Raw genomic sequence first — 15,721 nt, forward strand, 5'->3', positions numbered from 1 at the left:
TCATTTTTTGTACGTCTTTAAGTCGTTCTCTGAGATAATAAATAAAAAAGAAAACAAAATAGAAACAAAGCACATTTAACTTCTAAACATCAGGTTTTGTTTTTTTTTAATGTGTGATAATATTTTAAATTTCATGTGATTTTTTTAACGGCCCGCAGGTCAATAGAGGAGCCGATGGAGGAGGAGCCTGTGTTGTAGGAGGAGCTAAAATAAGGACGACAGAAAAAAAAAAAAAAAAACTCCACATTCACGGCTTTGTGGCTCCTCCTCTTCCTTCTTCCTCTTCCTTCTTCCTCTTCCTGCACTCGGTGTGTGTCGGTCCACGCACGCAGATTGTAACTCTGCCGATGCGGAGGACTCCGATTGGCTGAGGAGATCAGTGTGGATGCGAGAGAAGGCGGAGCCTGTGACAAAACGAGGACAAATCTCCTTTTTTTTTTTTTTTTTTTACGTTCTTCGCCCCCCCCCCGAGGAGGAGCGGACGACTTGTTAGCATCTCCGAGGAAACCCGAGGAGGAGGAGACGCGTCTTGTGACATGTATACTTTATCTCCTGTACACAGCACCACTGAACTATTCCTTCCACATCTGATCACTCTTCTTTCGACTTTATTCCTACTCCCCATTTTTCCGCCGAGGGGGGGGGGAGACTGTGGAGAACGCTAATCCGTTGAATCCGTTCGAAGAATCTGACACCAAGTGGACGTCTTGTCTTCTTGTCTGTCTGCGACTGAGAGACAGGAAACCTGGGAGCGGATAACAAAGAAGGAATAACTTATTTTAAAACGAGCTGAGGACGCGGAGGAACTAGGTGCCTTTTAAAAAAAGAGAAAAGAAAAAGAAAAAAAACATCTAATCAGAAACCACAAAACACCACAGCACCTCAGTAAACCAACCAGCCAATCAGGACTGAAGAAACCCACCGATGCACACACACACACACACACACACACACACACACACACACACTGCTGTTGTTTCATTTACGAGTCTTTGTTTATTCATCTGGATGCCTTAATTTGTTCTTATCACACTATTTAGGAACCTTGAGAGAGAGACACTCAGACGGGAGGAATCATGACAGCTGAGACAGTTTTGTATTTAGACATGTATTCAAACTGCTAAGAATTGTATTTATTGTCGAAACCTTTCAACACTCATAGCCGGCGTTCCTGGGCTCTGAAGCCATCTTTACATCTACACGTTAAAAACCTCCATAGAATACTAATATTTAACTACAAATAATATTCAGTCAAACCCTTCTGTGATCTGGGGAGTGTCTCAGGACTCGCTCTGTTTTTGCAGTATCCATTGTTCTCATTTAAACCGCATCTCTTCAGACCGCCACATCCGTCACGCCTCTCTCTCTCTCTCTTACTTTGGTTGAGTGACCCCCGACGTCTTGTAGGTCCTTCATTTCTTTTCTTTTTTTTCTTTTTTTAAATTGGAATATTTCCTGTTTGGTGTAAATACTGTCTTCTGTCCTTGTTGCCCACGGTTACGTCACAGCAGACTCATTGTGGTCACTTTTCTAAATCTGTACATAGTTACATGTGTAAAAACAAAAAAATACTTTCTTTCTTTTGTATAAAAAAAAGGTTAGAAAAATATTATATATATATATATATATATATATAAATATATATATATAAATATCTAAACAGTGTTTATCCAACCAGATTGGATTCATGAATATATTCTATTTGGAGGTTTGACGTTTTAAAGCTTTGGCTGATTGAGCAGAGAAAGAAAGAAAGAACATGGTCTGTTTGTTTACAGATGTTCAGTCTGTCTGGATGCTGTTGTTGTTGTTGTTGTTGTTGTTTTTTTGGTCGTTGTTGTTCTTGACGGTGGACACGCGAGCTCCAGTTCCTCAGGCAGGAAACGGGTAAGCTGTGCTGCCTTCCACAGGCAAACAACAGCAACTGCAGAATAGAGAATAAACAAGGTCAAAGGTCACGTCTTGGTAACAGGATGGTCCAGTGATGATGTTTTTGTTCGCTCGCAAATTCATCTTCTTATTTATTACCATGCACCACGTTGTTGATCACGTAGACACTTTAATTAAACCGAAACAATTTGTTACAGCAACAAAGTGGAAAATATAAAATGGTGGTCTGTTATTTTCTTGGCCACGAAAAAAGATGTTTAACACTAATAATGAAAACTGAAAACTAATCTTTGTCTTCACTCTCTGACCTCAAAGTTTGCAGTTATCAGTCAGCATTAAACCGCATTAAGAGACACAAGTTCATTAAAAAAAAAAGTGAATTTAAAATGTACAAATAAACACTTTTTGGATTGTAAACTGACCACAAATATATCAGCTGAAGCTTCAGCTTATTATGGCCCTCGTTTTTTTTTACATATTTTGTTGATGCAACCCGTTAGCTACACACCAAAACAAAAACATCTTTTTTTAATGTAACATTTCATACAAGAAAGAAAACGAAACTCAATTTACATTTCAAAGTGAAGACAACCTCAAGTCTCAATCTTTTTGTTTACTCTGTAAACACATCTTCAAAACTGTTCCACAGGTTTATCTCTTTGACAGATAAACACTTCTGCTCTGCGTTTACTTAATGATTCAAACGGGTTGCTGACGTTTCCCGACTATTACGAGAAGATGTGATCACTCGTCTCCTTTGTGTTGTTCATGATAACTCTTATAGAGGTTTGTTTCAAAGCATCGAGCTCTTTGTTTTGTTTATTAAAGCATAATCAACATTTAAAATCAAAATGCTATCATATTCAGTGGGCTTTTCATTAACACACATTTCATTGGAGGACCAAGTTGTAAGCTAACGTTTTCTGATTTCAGAGGAAATAAAGCTTCAAAACTGGACCATTCTGTTGTCCACTTTTATGGACCATATTCCCTGTGAGGTCTTTCTCTGAGTGCGAAGCTAAAACGCTGTTATAAAGTCTTATTGGTCTGTTCCTGGTTTGGAAATCTCAAAAACAGAGAATCTGACAAAACTATGTCCAATTACTAGTTTTGGGTTGATAATAAACGAAAGAAAAACAGTGGAACAAGAAGAAATGGAAACTGGGCCATAAACTGTCAAACTGGAATTTGCTAACCAAGTTAGCTACCATCGGACAACCGCTAATGCTATCATTCCACAGACTCCTAGCTTAAATTTTAGCAAGACGTTGCACTTGAAATTCAATACTCCCAATACTCTGAAAACTGAATTATTTGCTTGGTATTTAGGCTTTTTCCAGTATTATTTTTTTTGACAGGCTAAATCTAGTAAAGTCTTCAATTCCTAGCTAACAAAACAAAATCCAAATTTTTATCAAGCTAAATTGTTAGCAGAGCTGTCAAATTTTTAAATCGAACGGGTAAACTCTCCTAGAGCTAACGGTAAGCTTTCTTCACCTTCGCTATTATACGGAGAAAAACTAGCTTGGAAAACGTCAACGCTAACGTCCAGTCTTGTGTAACTGTTGCTATTTATCAAACGAAAAAAAGAAACGGTGAAATTAAACTGTTTAGTGAGATTCTCTGCTTTTGTATGTTTGCAATCAGAAACGCAGCAGTTCAGCTTTGTTTAAGTATTTGCGCTTCCCACGCTGAGCTTTGACATCAGAGGAAAATGGCAGACGTGTCAAACAAAGAGGAAAACAAAAAAAAAAAAACTTGAGTGGTATCAGTAAGCTAACTCACCCGGGACACAATCCCACTGCTCCCATTATTTTATTTCCCCAGGAACGACTGTGGTGTGGTGAGCGTTGTAGCTCATGCTGCTACCTCTGGGTCTCATCTGTTCAAAGCAATACAACACTGACGGGACAGCAAAGAGGGGAAGAGACGAACAAAAGGCCTGAGTTGCCATGGTAACACTGCAGATAGCATCACAGCTGACATGATTTGTGGAACTCTTTCTAGCTCTTACATATGTGGTTCAGTGATGTTTGTGTGCATTGTCTGTCAAGTGGAATGGACACAGTATTGATTGATGATTGATTTATTGAGCTGTGTTTCCAGGCAGTTAATTGTTGGTCTTTCTGTACTAATGTAAACACTAAAACTGTCCACTACATCAGTTACATCTGTAACAGCTGGGCCTCTTGGTTGGGGGAGAATGGAGCCATCAAACGTGGCAGTGTTGGCTTGTTTGTTGACATGTGAGCTCGACTGGAGTTCACGCAGGACGCTGTAGTTGAATAAGGAAGCAGCAACCGAGGGGTCTGCCAATGAAGGCAATCTATATCCCTGAAACATGCCTTAATATTTAGCCATTTTCAAAATGACCACCACCAACATGAAGTGATCCTTTTTTTTTTTTTTTTAAAGAAGAAGAATTTATTTCTCCTTTCACTGAGGCAGAATCCAGAGGCCATGAGAGAAAATGCAGCCAAACTTGTATTGTTTTCATCTCTTAGAGTTAACTCAGTTTAAGAGAAACTTGAGCCTTGATTTTCCGAGGTTTTGGTTATCAATACCTTCGCAAATAAACCTACAAATTCACAAGTAATCAGCAAACACTTGGCGATATTTGTCAAACCGTTTACTGAACAGTTATTGATCTACTGCAGATATTTCACGATGGGTTTATATTTGATTTTCCATACTTTGTGTTGGGGTTTATAACCCTATAAAGAGGCAATGTGTTACCTACCACCTTTAGGTTTTTAAGTATGTTCTTGACTTGCAATAAGTTCAACCATGTGAGTCAGTTTCAGATTGGTGTGGATTGCTTTACAAATTGTTTTTCACACAATTTTTTCAACTGTCTTACCTCACACAAACACGCAACGCTAGGAAACCAATCATCCATGGACCCAAATCGTCACTCATTTAATGATCCTTGAAGTTTTTTCATATAAACAGATTGTCGGCTGAATCCTCAGAGGTCAGTGAAGTGCAGCACAGTCCTGGGTGGTTTGTATGGTTTCACTGCTGTTTCACACTTCAGTTACTACTGATTTAAAAAAAATGTACGTATTTGTAATATCAACCAGAAAAAAACGTATATGGTTATATAGCATTATGCTTTGAAAGCAAAAAAAAAGCCATACACTACCTGCTTCCAGCTTTTCAAATGTAAAAAGTTGACAGTTTTGATATTTTATGAAAAAAATTATCAGTTTCAAAAACAAGCACTTTTAGTGTATTTAACTTGCTCGTCTGTAACTGTCTCAAACGACTTCATCGTATCCAGAACAGCTGAAGCAAATCTACTGAAGAAACCCTTTTTAAAGTACGCTTCATTTTACACCCAAACAAATACAAATAGGTTGAAAAAATGCAGAATTTTCTTTTCACAAAAATCATCACAGGCCTCAACACGATTTAATTTTTAGAGTGAGATAACACAGGGACCAGCCTACAGGAAAAAGAAATAATAATAATTTGGAGGGGTCACCATGGCGCTCTGAGCTCTGGACCTGTTTAAACTTTATAAACTTAAACTGTACAGTTTATTCCATCAGAATGTCTAAAACCTCCAGATTCCAGAGCCTACACACCTTTACTGTTGCTAACACCTGCACACGCACGCACACTGGTGAAACGCAGCACAATCCCGCACTCGCGTAACTATGGACACCAGGAATCAGACACTATTGGGGGGGGAAAAAATGGTCCCCACTGTGTGAGTTATTGGGTGATGGACCCCACAAGGACACAAAACAGACACAAAACAAACACACACACACACACTCCGAGCTCAAATATAATTAAAAAAATGGTCCCGTTTGGTGATCAGTTTGATTGTGAACCCTACCAGGATAGTAAAACTAACCCATGGAAAAAAAAGGCCCCTACTGCACTATCAATCGAGGTTTGGACCCCACTAGGATAGTAAAATAGACACACATGCACACACACACACACATGGAAGAAACTGGTCCCCACTTCTCTTATCAGCCTGGGTTTGGACCCCACCAGGATAGAAAAACAAACATGCACACACACCTGGGGGACACAGAAGAAACTGGTCCCCACTTCTCTATCAGTCTGGGTTTGGACCTCACCAGGATAGAAAAACAAACAGACACTATTTTGCTACATAAATGAAAACTGTATATTTCTTGCTATGTTTGATACTGTCGTGTAAGTGTAGTGTCCTGCTATGATGCGGTGTGTGTGTGTATGGGGGCGTATTTGTGGACTTTTTGGTGGGACAGACGAGGGTCAGTATCAGTTGGACTGTCACCTTCTCTCCCTCTTTTACCTCCTTCTGTTTTCGACGGGACACGTTCTCTCCGTCACCTTTTCGCTCGTCAAACTTGTGAAAACTGAAAAATCGGAAACTCTCATTTTATTGGAACTGATCACAAGCACATTCCTGACTACTGTCTGTCCGTGCAGTCATTTTATCCCGATTCTTTCCTGTTGCGACGATACAACATGTGTCTAGTTCTTGCTGACTCACATGTATATAAAGTGCATATATGTGTACACGTGCAATACACGCTATTCGAGCAATCTATTACTGTGACTATTATTGATGGTGATACTTGTCCCTTTTTTTTTTTGAAGATTCAGCCCGGTTTTTTTTTTTTTCTGTTTTGTTTTTTTCTTATTGTCCTGATTTTCTGCTAATGAATTGTGTTACAGGAGCTTAAAAAGGGAAGGTGACTTATGTGATTCTTCACTCTGTTTAATTTCAGGGGTTTGTGGATATTTTAACAAAGCCCTTTTTTATTACTCTCACTGTAATGTTGTGAAGTTGATCCTGATTATCTGTTTCTTTGGTGTGTTTTTTTTTTAAGTGGGCCTGTTGTTAAACTTGTCTGGAAACTCAATAAAGCAATTCACCGACTTTCTTTCAGACATTTAACACTTATTTACATATTTAAAGACTCAATGCTAGATGCTTTTGTTGTTACCTGAGATAAGCGAGGCGGCGACTGACTGCAAATGCATGAAAGCGTTATCCTCCAAAAGAAGACCTTTGTAACAAATCTATAAAGGTTTTAAAAAGTTCAATTCTCTAAAAGTCGGATCAATTTCTTTGATGTCTTGACGTCAAGATGGAAAAATCTGTGAGGTTTACGTTTGTCAGAGGGAACAAACTCAAAGACTCGACGAGCTAGCGTGGCTGCAAAAAATAAATGAATGCCCGAATCAAAATCTTTTAGTTCAGACATTCAACAACTTAAATATTTCAATAACTCAAAACAGCTATTCTTAAGTTCCTTCAGATGTTTTATTTATATTTTATTTTGGCGGGGCAAACCCACTGAGGCCAAGGTCTCTTTTCCAGGTTTGCTCTGCAGTGATAAAAAAACAACAAACAGAAACTGAAAATAACTGAAACACAGTCAGACTTGCCGTCTTGATTTCCCATTTTAAAACTCAATTCCCTAAATAATTCAAACGGACATTATAACCAACCTTTACTGTACACCAGTTTAAACCAGTTCAACCCATTTATATCCACTTTTTTTTTTTTTTTTTTACAGCATTTTAAAAACCAGTCCCACTCCACTACTGTCTCTCTGGAAAGTAAAAAAAAAAAAAAAAAAAAAAAACACTATTGAGTAACCATTATTAAACAACAAAATTATACATAAAAATTCAAAAATTAAGTTGTCAATAAAACAACTTTATTTCATTTAATTACTTAATTCAGTGTGAATTGAACATATAGCATTTTTTCTTATTTAAAAAAACTCAACATTTGTCTTCATAGATTAAGGCACAATTCATGCTAAACAGAAACCCTTCTGTGCTGCTTTCCCTTAACTTGTTGGATTTAGAAAACAAGGATATGGTTTAAACCGGATATGTTTTTTGCTAGCTCTCTGGTGAGTAGATTTTGATGAGGTGTTGCAGTTCAGTGGGGAATCCTGTGACCGGACAGCGGTGATTCGCCTTCACGTACGCGTAGATACATCTGTAACAGAAGACGAAACCAGACGTGGACAGCACCGTGGAGTTTGTGCGAAGCCTTCGACACAACGGACAGTTCGCAGTGTTGGAAACGGGCCGAGAGTCTTGGCTGCGATTGGATGAAGGGTCCTGGTCGCTGCGGTCCTGTCTCAGGTGGAGCGGCGGCGGAGGAGCGGGCAGCGAGGTGAGCGTTTTCACCGTGCTTTGGTTTTCTGACGAGTACCACCACTCCAGGAACTGCAGGAAAAACACGCCCATGGAGAGGGAGGAGGAGAGGGACACGGCTGCACCCCTCGCTGCCTGCGACATCAACCACCACGCTCTCTGCAGCAGGCTGAAAAACAAGATGCATTGTGGTTAGTGGTTTTCTTTATCTTTACGGCTGCCAACAAATCTGACCTCTTCTTATTGTCGATATATCACCAGCACACAGACGTACCTCCCCTCAGCTGGGTTGCCAATTCTGCTCGGCTTCAGCTCCAGGTCCCTGATATCTTGAGCATTTAGTCGTGCCAGTCTGACCCTGGCGAGCCACAGAAGAGGATTGTGGGTCTTGGCGACGCCAAAGACAAAGAGCATCTGCTGGCAGAAGACCCACGCCTGCCAGGCGGAGCTAACGTAGGGATACGCTGCGACGGCTGCACGGTACAGCCTCTGACTCCTGCTCTGCGCCAACCGAATGGAAAAGTCCTCCTCGTCCCTCTGTTGCGCCAGCGTCACCTCCAGCTTGGCCCGCAGGTACGGCACAAGGCACAGAAGTAGAAGAGAGCGCCAGTGTGACTTCCCGTTCAGCCCCAGACGGACGCCGACTCCCCGTCCAGTGACCCTCTTCAGACCGTAGAAGTTTTCAGAGAAGGAGGCGCTGCAGTGGGACAGGAAGTGGTTCTGCAGGAGGAGGTCCAGAAGCAAGTAGAGCTCATCAAAGCGCCGCCAGAGGAAGCCGAAACGGGAGGGGTTGGACTCGGCGAGAACCTGAAGAGGTCATGAAGGAAACAGACTTTAAATTTCATTTAAAGCTCCACAAAAATGTTCAAGTGAGCAGTGACAGACGCCATGGGAAGTGAATGTCCCCCACCTTGATGGCGTGTTTAAGGGCCGGTCTGACCGCCTCCATCAGAGACTCCTGAGCGAGGACCTCAAAGACAGACGGCTGCTCGTTCACGGAGGTGGAGGTCAGGTGAGCTCCGGCCTCGGCCATGGCTGCTGTCTAATAACAACATGGACATTTGTTACCCTCGAGCAAAGGAGGACAAACAGTGAAGACGACGTGAGATTATTTCATACATCACACATTTAGATCACTAATAATAATAAACGTTTGGGTTGTTGGCAACAGCAAAGTTTAAAACTAGCATCACCCACCTTCTATTTGTTTATTTCATGTTACTTACAGCAACTTTACAGACTGCTGTTTGAGAAATATCAGTATTTTTCCTGTAGCTTCAGTGTTTAGCCAGCTCTGCATGTGGTGGACACTGTAGCTTCAGTGTTTAGCCAGTTCTGCATGTGGTGGACACTGTAGCTTCAGTGTTTAGCCAGCTCTGCGTGTGGTGGACACTGTAGCTTCAGTGTTTAGCCAGCTCTGCATGTGGTGGACACTGTAGCTTCAGTGTTTAGCCAGCTCTGCATGTGGTGCACACTGTAGCTTCAGTGTTTAACCAGCTGAATCAGCCTTCGGGGTTAAAGTTCACCAAAACTCTCTGTCAGGTCAGTTTAAGATCTAAAAGTAAATTTAACGTTTCACAGAAATATTTTATCTGAATGAAGAGACAACACACAGGTAGTTTTAATTATGAATTTAAGTAAAAATGATGTAAACAATCTGTCATAGTCAGACTGTACCTTCAGTCCTCGCTGTTAGCCGTTAGCTTTAAGTTAGCACGTCTGCGTCCGTGATGTTCCCAAAAGTCTGCTCGTGCCCCGTTAGCATTGCACGCGCTTCACATCACCTCACCTCATGTCAGTGCAGAGGTGAAGAGGACACACGCCACACATTTAGTTTATATTTCTCGCTATTGCACACGCACGGCGGACTGATGACAGCAGCCTCGAACATCACTTCCGCGTCCGCGTTCGGACGTCATGACGTCACTCTTGAAACGTCCGTTCAGTAAGGCTCTTCGAGGACGGAGCTCAAAACAACACAACAACATAAAATGATATTTACGGTCTTATTAATGATGGCAAGATAGTTGATGGGAGTCTTTTCATAATTCAAATTTATTGATAATTTAAAGTAGTTTTTTGCTTTTATTTATATTTTTGTTTATTTAGTTCAGGGATTTACAGTGAAAAGCATTTTCTTCAGTCAGTAGTGTGTTTTAGATTTATGGTTTTTAAAAGAGGACATATTATGCTTCTTATCCCTCTTTTCAAACGTGGTATGAATGAAAAAAAATGAGTTGTGTTGGTCCACATATAACATGAATCAAGCAGCAGAGGAGGTTTGTGACCCTGTAGAAACCAGCTCTCTCAGAACGCTCCGTTTTGGTGTGTGTCTCTTTAAATGCCATAGATAGATAGATAGATAGATAGATAGATAGATAGATAGATACTTTATTGATCCCGAGGGAAATTCAAGGATGCCATGAAACAGAACATTCTACTCTGTGTTGTAAGACTCCTGCAGACCACAAGCAAAGAACTGGATGACTTTAGTTCATATTTCATGTGTCTGTAGACACTCAATAAATGTTCAAAAACACAGTCAAAGTGCATTTTTCATAATATGTCCCCTTTAAAGTGGGTGAAACAGCCGGCTGGAGGGACGCCAGGGATTCCCGGCGGTATTAACACAAAATGAAACAGAGCCGAGACTAGGCGAGCTGTATGCGGAGGAAACATTTGGTGATTGGAGAGGATTAGAGGATTAGTGATACAGTGGACTGCACCGAGAGTCTCCATCAGCAGCATCACTCTGTCGCTGTGTCCGTCTCTGAGAGCAGCATCCCGTTCTTCGTCTGTGTCCAGCCATCTTCATCATCAGAGGACAAACAAAACGCTCCAGTATGAGGACGTCTTCCGTCAGAGGAGGTGAGTTAAACATTCGAAAGATAACATTTTTTATTGTCATTTGGGGAACAATCAGTTTTCATTCATTTTTATCATCAAAGAAACTTCTGTACATTGGAGGAAAAAGGCAACAGAGAGACACAAGACATATCATCAGAGAAGGATAGAAAGTATTGATAGTATATTATCATATCAGATGGGAAAGATTCAGGAAATTACAACTAATCGATGAAGTGATCCAAACTAGGAAAACAATAAGAGCCAAAAATACTGTGAATAAATCCACTGCAACGTTTTTCATTATAAAGGGAATAATCTGAGGAAATAACAAACCTCTCTGTTATAGCTTCTTTCCAGTGAATAAGACATGAGCTCTTTTTTTGTGGTTTTTTATAAACGATGGTTTTATCCATCGTAGAGTGTCAGTGAGTCTGTTCCTTCCTGCCGCTCTGCGTTCAGTGACTGTGATTATGTAATTACATCCACATGGGACAGTGGGGATAAATCAGATGAGGCCTGCATGTTCAAAACAAGCGAAACCACTCTGAGGAAGATTTAAAAGTGTGTCACTTATGTAACGAGGACAGTTTAGAAACTGTTTTTTTTTTTTTTTTTCAATGCAGGTTTCTGACTGTCGCAACAATCGCTCATGATGGCGGATTTCATGAAGGTGCCCGATACCTGAAGAGGCTGATAACTGCACAGCTCAGCCACCCAGCTCATGGTAAAAACAAAGAGAAGTGAGAGGTGAGGGCTCTTCGAGATCTTCAAACAAATCCAGCTGTCTTTGTATCAAGACTTGAAAATGTAGAAATGGTTAATCAGCTCTTTATTTAAAGGGGTTCTTTGTGCATTAATTGGAGAGATTAGATTGAATGGGAAATCAAGGACAGAGAGAGTTAGATGTGGAAAAGGAGCCGCTGGTCAGATTTATACCCCGGCCACCCGGCGTCTGTACACGGTGACGGGGCCTGCACAGCAAGTTCATCAGCTTCTTAATCAAAGTGAAAGAGTGAATTAAACAGTGAGTTGAATATTGCACATTTGATTTGTTCTTCTTCGTTGGTATCAAAGTTGGAAACTTGCCTGTAAACAGTGCAGATTCTAGAGTCTTCTGGGGCCAGAATGAAACAGGGGGCCCCTCCAACCAGCATTGATCTTGATGATGTTATAAGTAATCATCTAATTTACCTTCCTCGTGACTTTCATTGACGAGCTTCTTCACACTCTGGAGACCAAAGAAGATCTTAAATTCATTCAAGTATTGCGGACATGTCGAGCATTTCGTTTAGCAAACGCTGTGAGGTTTTTAATTCCCGGCAAAGCAGGAGCAAAGCATCACGCCAGAGTTTATTTATTTAACTGAAAATGTCTGCTTTTTTTTTTTTTATATTTCCAGATTCTTCTTCAATGAAGAGCAGCGAGAACGGCTGATTTAAACAAACCCCTCGTCTTTCAGCTTTCCACTCCTTTGAACGAGCTGCTATGTCCCTCTTATTCCAGGGAAGCATGAGTCTCCTTTTTCCACCGTTTCTCTTTTTCCTGCTCGCCGTTCTTTCCCCGCCATCCCTCCTTCCGTCCGTCGAGGGTTTGCGGTTGTGTCCGCACAAGTGCACGTGTTACGAGCACGCCGACCTTGTGGACTGCCACAGTCGCGGGTTCGAGCACGTTCCCAGGGGCCTCCCACACGGCACGTGGCTGCTGGAGCTGGGAGGAAATAACCTGAGCGAGATCTGCACCCGAGCGTTCACTGGACTGTGGTCACTGCGGGTGCTGGTTCTGACCAACAGCCAGATTAGAGAAATACAACCACAGGTGAGGATAACCGGGTCGATGCTGAAGAGACTTTTGAAAGATGTAGAACTAGGATTTGCATAGATTGTATAAAGATGGACGTCGTCTCAGTGACATCATCGTTTTTAAACTGAAAGATGACAGACTTTCTCCTGGACTTTTCTTAAATCTATCGAACGTCCTCAGAAATTTCTTGCAAATTGTAGTTTCCTCTTATCAGGCTTTTTGCAAGCTAATATTTTAGCATAGCCTCCTTAGCTTGGACGCTAGTAATGTGATTGCTTACAGTAATTTGTGCCAAAAACTTGACGTTTGGTATTTCTCCAGATTTGACCTCGAATTGAATTTTTTTCTTTTTAGATTTGAGGTTTAATTTTGGTCCGTCTATTTTAGCCGTTGGTTCCGTGGATTAAATTATCTTTGCTGCTATTTAGAATAAGCGAATGCAAATTTCAAATTTGGATGGCGAGCACAAGCAGGCAGGTTGGTCGTCTCTAAATCGAAAGATTGGAGATTCGATTCCCACTTCCTGCAGACCCAAGTCCGATGTGTCCTTGTGCGAGACACTTTAGGGAAGTGATTGCATCCTGTGTGTCCAACTTGAACGTTTCATACGTATCGTTAAAGAGCATCATTTGGTGTTTGAAGTGGTTGAAGTGAAGCTGGGCTCCATCCAGCCGCCGAACAGGAAGGAAAAAAAGGGAAGAATTGAAAGTTTGTGAATCCAAAAGAAAAAAGAAAAAAAGTGTTCGCTCTCCTTCCGCAGGCGTTTTTCTCTCTGTCCTTCCTGGAGAAGCTGGATCTCAGCTGGAACCAGTTAACATCTCTACCAGTCGACTTCTCCACCAGTCTGTCTGCTGTCAGAGAGCTGCGACTGGAGCACAACAGCCTTCATCAAATTTCTGGACACAGGTAGCCAGTCTGTTACTTCTCACAGTCCAGTTCTCCCAGTAGACCCACCTTCAACATATATATAACTATTTAAAAAATATCTTAAGACCCCTTGTGCTGAATTGTCCCTCTCTTCCTTCTGTCAGCTTTGAGTATCTGGACAACATGGAGAAGCTGGATCTGAGTCACAACGAGCTGGTGTCGATCGGCCCCGGTGTGTTCAGGGGCCTCTCGCGGCTCCGGCAGCTCTACGCTCACAACAACAGACTGACTGTGGTGCAGCATGGGAGTCTGGATATGCTGCCTGGACTGGAGGTGACTGATCAGTGGCTCTGTGTGTTTAGCAGCTTACCTGTGTGCCTGTCCGTCTGATATACCTGTCTGTCTGTTTCTCCAGATGCTCCAGCTGAGTAACAACAACATCTCTCAGATCGACAGCGACGCCCTGGCTCCGCTCTACAGCCTGGCGGTCCTCGCTCTGGACGGAAACAACCTGCGTCACCTCAAGTTTAAAACCTTCATCAGCCTGCATACGACAGCTACACACATCCAGCTGTCAGGTCTGCACCTCTGTTCCCTACAAGGAGCCACTCCAGCTCACAGATTTAATCTATTTAAGCTCTTAAAGGAGCAATATGTAACTCTGACACCTGGTGTTTCAAACTGGTACTGCAGTCCAAATTCTAAACATTGCAGAGAGCCATATTATCGTTTGTCTCTGTAGATCTCACATTTTTCACATTGTCTTGTCACAACAATAACTCAGCTTATGTGAAGTCTTTCTCGTTTCTCCTGCCAGGTAACCCGTGGAGCTGCGACTGCGAGCTCCATCGCGTCTTCAGTAAGATCTTACACGTTCGACACCTCCACGTCGACGACTATCGCAACGTGACGTGTCAGGACCCGCCGCAGTTAGCGGGGGCTTCGCTGGCCTGGGTGGACAGCCAGCTCTGCGTGGCAGAAACGGCCACGGTGCTCGTCATCACCGTCACCGTGCTGGTCACCGTGGTGGCCGCTCTGGTGATGGCGGAGAGGACCAGGAAGAGAAACCGTGGGAAGAACTGGGAGACGGAATCACAGGCACAAAGTTAAAGAAAAAAATGGACCAGAAATCTTTTCCAAACAAGCTCGTGGCAGCGTGCTGTAAATATCTTTTTTTAAACGCCTCGGTGTGGTTTGAATTCTTGCTTTTTGTTTTTCAGTTTGCAGCATATTGATTTTGCATTCAAAGATTTTCTTTTTTATTTAACCAGGAAAGAAACTCGTCAAGCAACACAGATTACAGAGTTACAAACAAACAAACAAACAGCCACACGTGCAAATACAAAAAATACATTATTCGACTTTAAAAACACAAATAACACATAAGAACAGCAAATATTTGTCTACGGACACATCAGGGAGGACTTCTTAAACCAGACGTGTCCCCCTCCAAGTTATTTAATCATCCAATGAGAGCAGTTTGTTGAGTCTTAGCCCTTTTTCTAATTCGGAGAGGGAAACTTAAACAACTTTTTTCCTCCGTTCAGTTCTGACTGTTTGAACAGAAAATAAGAAAAGGTCCAAAATTGCAGGTAAACTTCTGCACAGTTTGAATCGTACAAAAACATCGTCAACGTTTCAGTTGAAATGTTTGACCTGACTGACGCTGCTCTCTTTCTTTCCTGGATCAGATATTTGACTCTGGAGCTGCGTTGATGTTCTCTGGGTAAAAAATGTGTTTAAGACTCAGAGTTAATAATGACACAACACGGATAAATAACAAAGACAACACATCTCAGCCTTTGTAGTTTTGTGACGTGAAAATCGTTTGTAACGAGAAACGAAAAATAAAATATGACATTAAATACATGTGGTTGTTATTTCCCACCCTGTATAACTCAAACTTAACTTTAAGGGGGACATATTATCCCCCCTTTTTTCTCCTTTTCAATCAGTCCCCCTCTGGTCTAAATCAAACATCTGTGGTCCACATATAACATGAATCATTGAATTTCATGAATTCACTCCTCACTCTGTGTGCATTGTCCCAGTATGTGGAGTAAGCGTGTTTCGATGGACAATAATCTCCTATCAAATAAAGCCCTAAACCACTTTAGTATCTCCTCCACTGTTCGCTGTGAGGAAACAGGAAGCGTGTTTTGACATTATGATAAACTTTTATTTGTGATTA

General features: G+C 41.6%; 3 protein-coding genes across 5 annotated transcripts in view; 2 read left to right on the forward strand and 1 right to left on the reverse strand.

Moving 5' to 3' along the window:
* The window catches only part of hdac5 (histone deacetylase 5), a 30,485-nt gene extending 23,703 nt beyond the window's left edge, over window positions 1–6,782 (forward strand). For both annotated transcript variants that reach the window (XM_079366326.1, XM_079366327.1), the window contains exon 29: window positions 159–6,782. In XM_079366326.1, the coding sequence (XP_079222452.1) occupies window positions 159–198 (40 nt within the window). In that variant the 3' untranslated portion in view covers window positions 199–6,782. The remainder of the gene's footprint in view (window positions 1–158) is intronic.
* Window positions 6,783–7,343: 561 nt separating this feature from the next.
* On the reverse strand, window positions 7,344–9,937 carry pex12 (peroxisomal biogenesis factor 12). Its single transcript, XM_079365622.1, has 4 exons — window positions 9,694–9,937; window positions 8,927–9,058; window positions 8,291–8,823; window positions 7,344–8,185 (listed from the first exon to the last, which is right to left on the reverse strand). Exons 2-4 carry the CDS (start codon window positions 9,047–9,049, stop codon window positions 7,756–7,758), a joined length of 1,086 nt encoding a protein of 361 aa, XP_079221748.1. The 5' UTR covers window positions 9,050–9,058; window positions 9,694–9,937; the 3' UTR covers window positions 7,344–7,755.
* A 665-nt stretch (window positions 9,938–10,602) lies between these two features.
* LOC306838395 (uncharacterized protein) lies at window positions 10,603–15,268 on the forward strand. 2 transcript variants are annotated; one of them, XM_079366558.1, is made up of 7 exons: window positions 10,603–10,884; window positions 11,487–11,610; window positions 12,263–12,678; window positions 13,424–13,569; window positions 13,695–13,863; window positions 13,946–14,108; window positions 14,348–15,268. In XM_079366558.1, the coding sequence occupies exons 3-7, from the start codon at window positions 12,349–12,351 to the stop codon at window positions 14,638–14,640; spliced, it is 1,101 nt and encodes a 366-aa protein (XP_079222684.1). In that variant the 5' UTR covers window positions 10,603–10,884; window positions 11,487–11,610; window positions 12,263–12,348; the 3' UTR covers window positions 14,641–15,268. The 2 variants fall into 2 exon arrangements, with proteins under 2 accessions (XP_079222684.1, XP_079222685.1); XM_079366559.1 differs by lacking the exon at window positions 11,487–11,610.
* The last annotated feature ends 453 nt before the right edge of the window (window positions 15,269–15,721 follow it).

The sequence above is a fragment of the Symphodus melops genome (genome assembly GCF_947650265.1).
Source record: "Symphodus melops genome assembly, chromosome: 17".
Lineage (NCBI taxonomy): Eukaryota > Metazoa > Chordata > Actinopteri > Labriformes > Labridae > Symphodus > Symphodus melops.

Coding starts and splice junctions, on each gene's coding strand:
- LOC306838395 (XM_079366558.1), top strand. CDS start 12,349: ATGTCCCTCTTATTCCAGGGAAGCATGAGTCTCCTTTTTCCACCGTTT. Junction 12,679..13,423: donor TTAGAGAAATACAACCACAG/GTGAGGATAACC, acceptor CTCCTTCCGCAG/GCGTTTTTCTCTCTGTCCTT. Junction 13,570..13,694: donor CATCAAATTTCTGGACACAG/GTAGCCAGTCTG, acceptor TCCTTCTGTCAG/CTTTGAGTATCTGGACAACA.
- pex12 (XM_079365622.1), bottom strand. CDS start 9,049: ATGGCCGAGGCCGGAGCTCACCTGACCTCCACCTCCGTGAACGAGCAG. Junction 8,824..8,926: donor CCCTTAAACACGCCATCAAG/GTGGGGGACATT, acceptor TGACCTCTTCAG/GTTCTCGCCGAGTCCAACCC. Junction 8,186..8,290: donor GGCAACCCAGCTGAGGGGAG/GTACGTCTGTGT, acceptor CTTGTTTTTCAG/CCTGCTGCAGAGAGCGTGGT.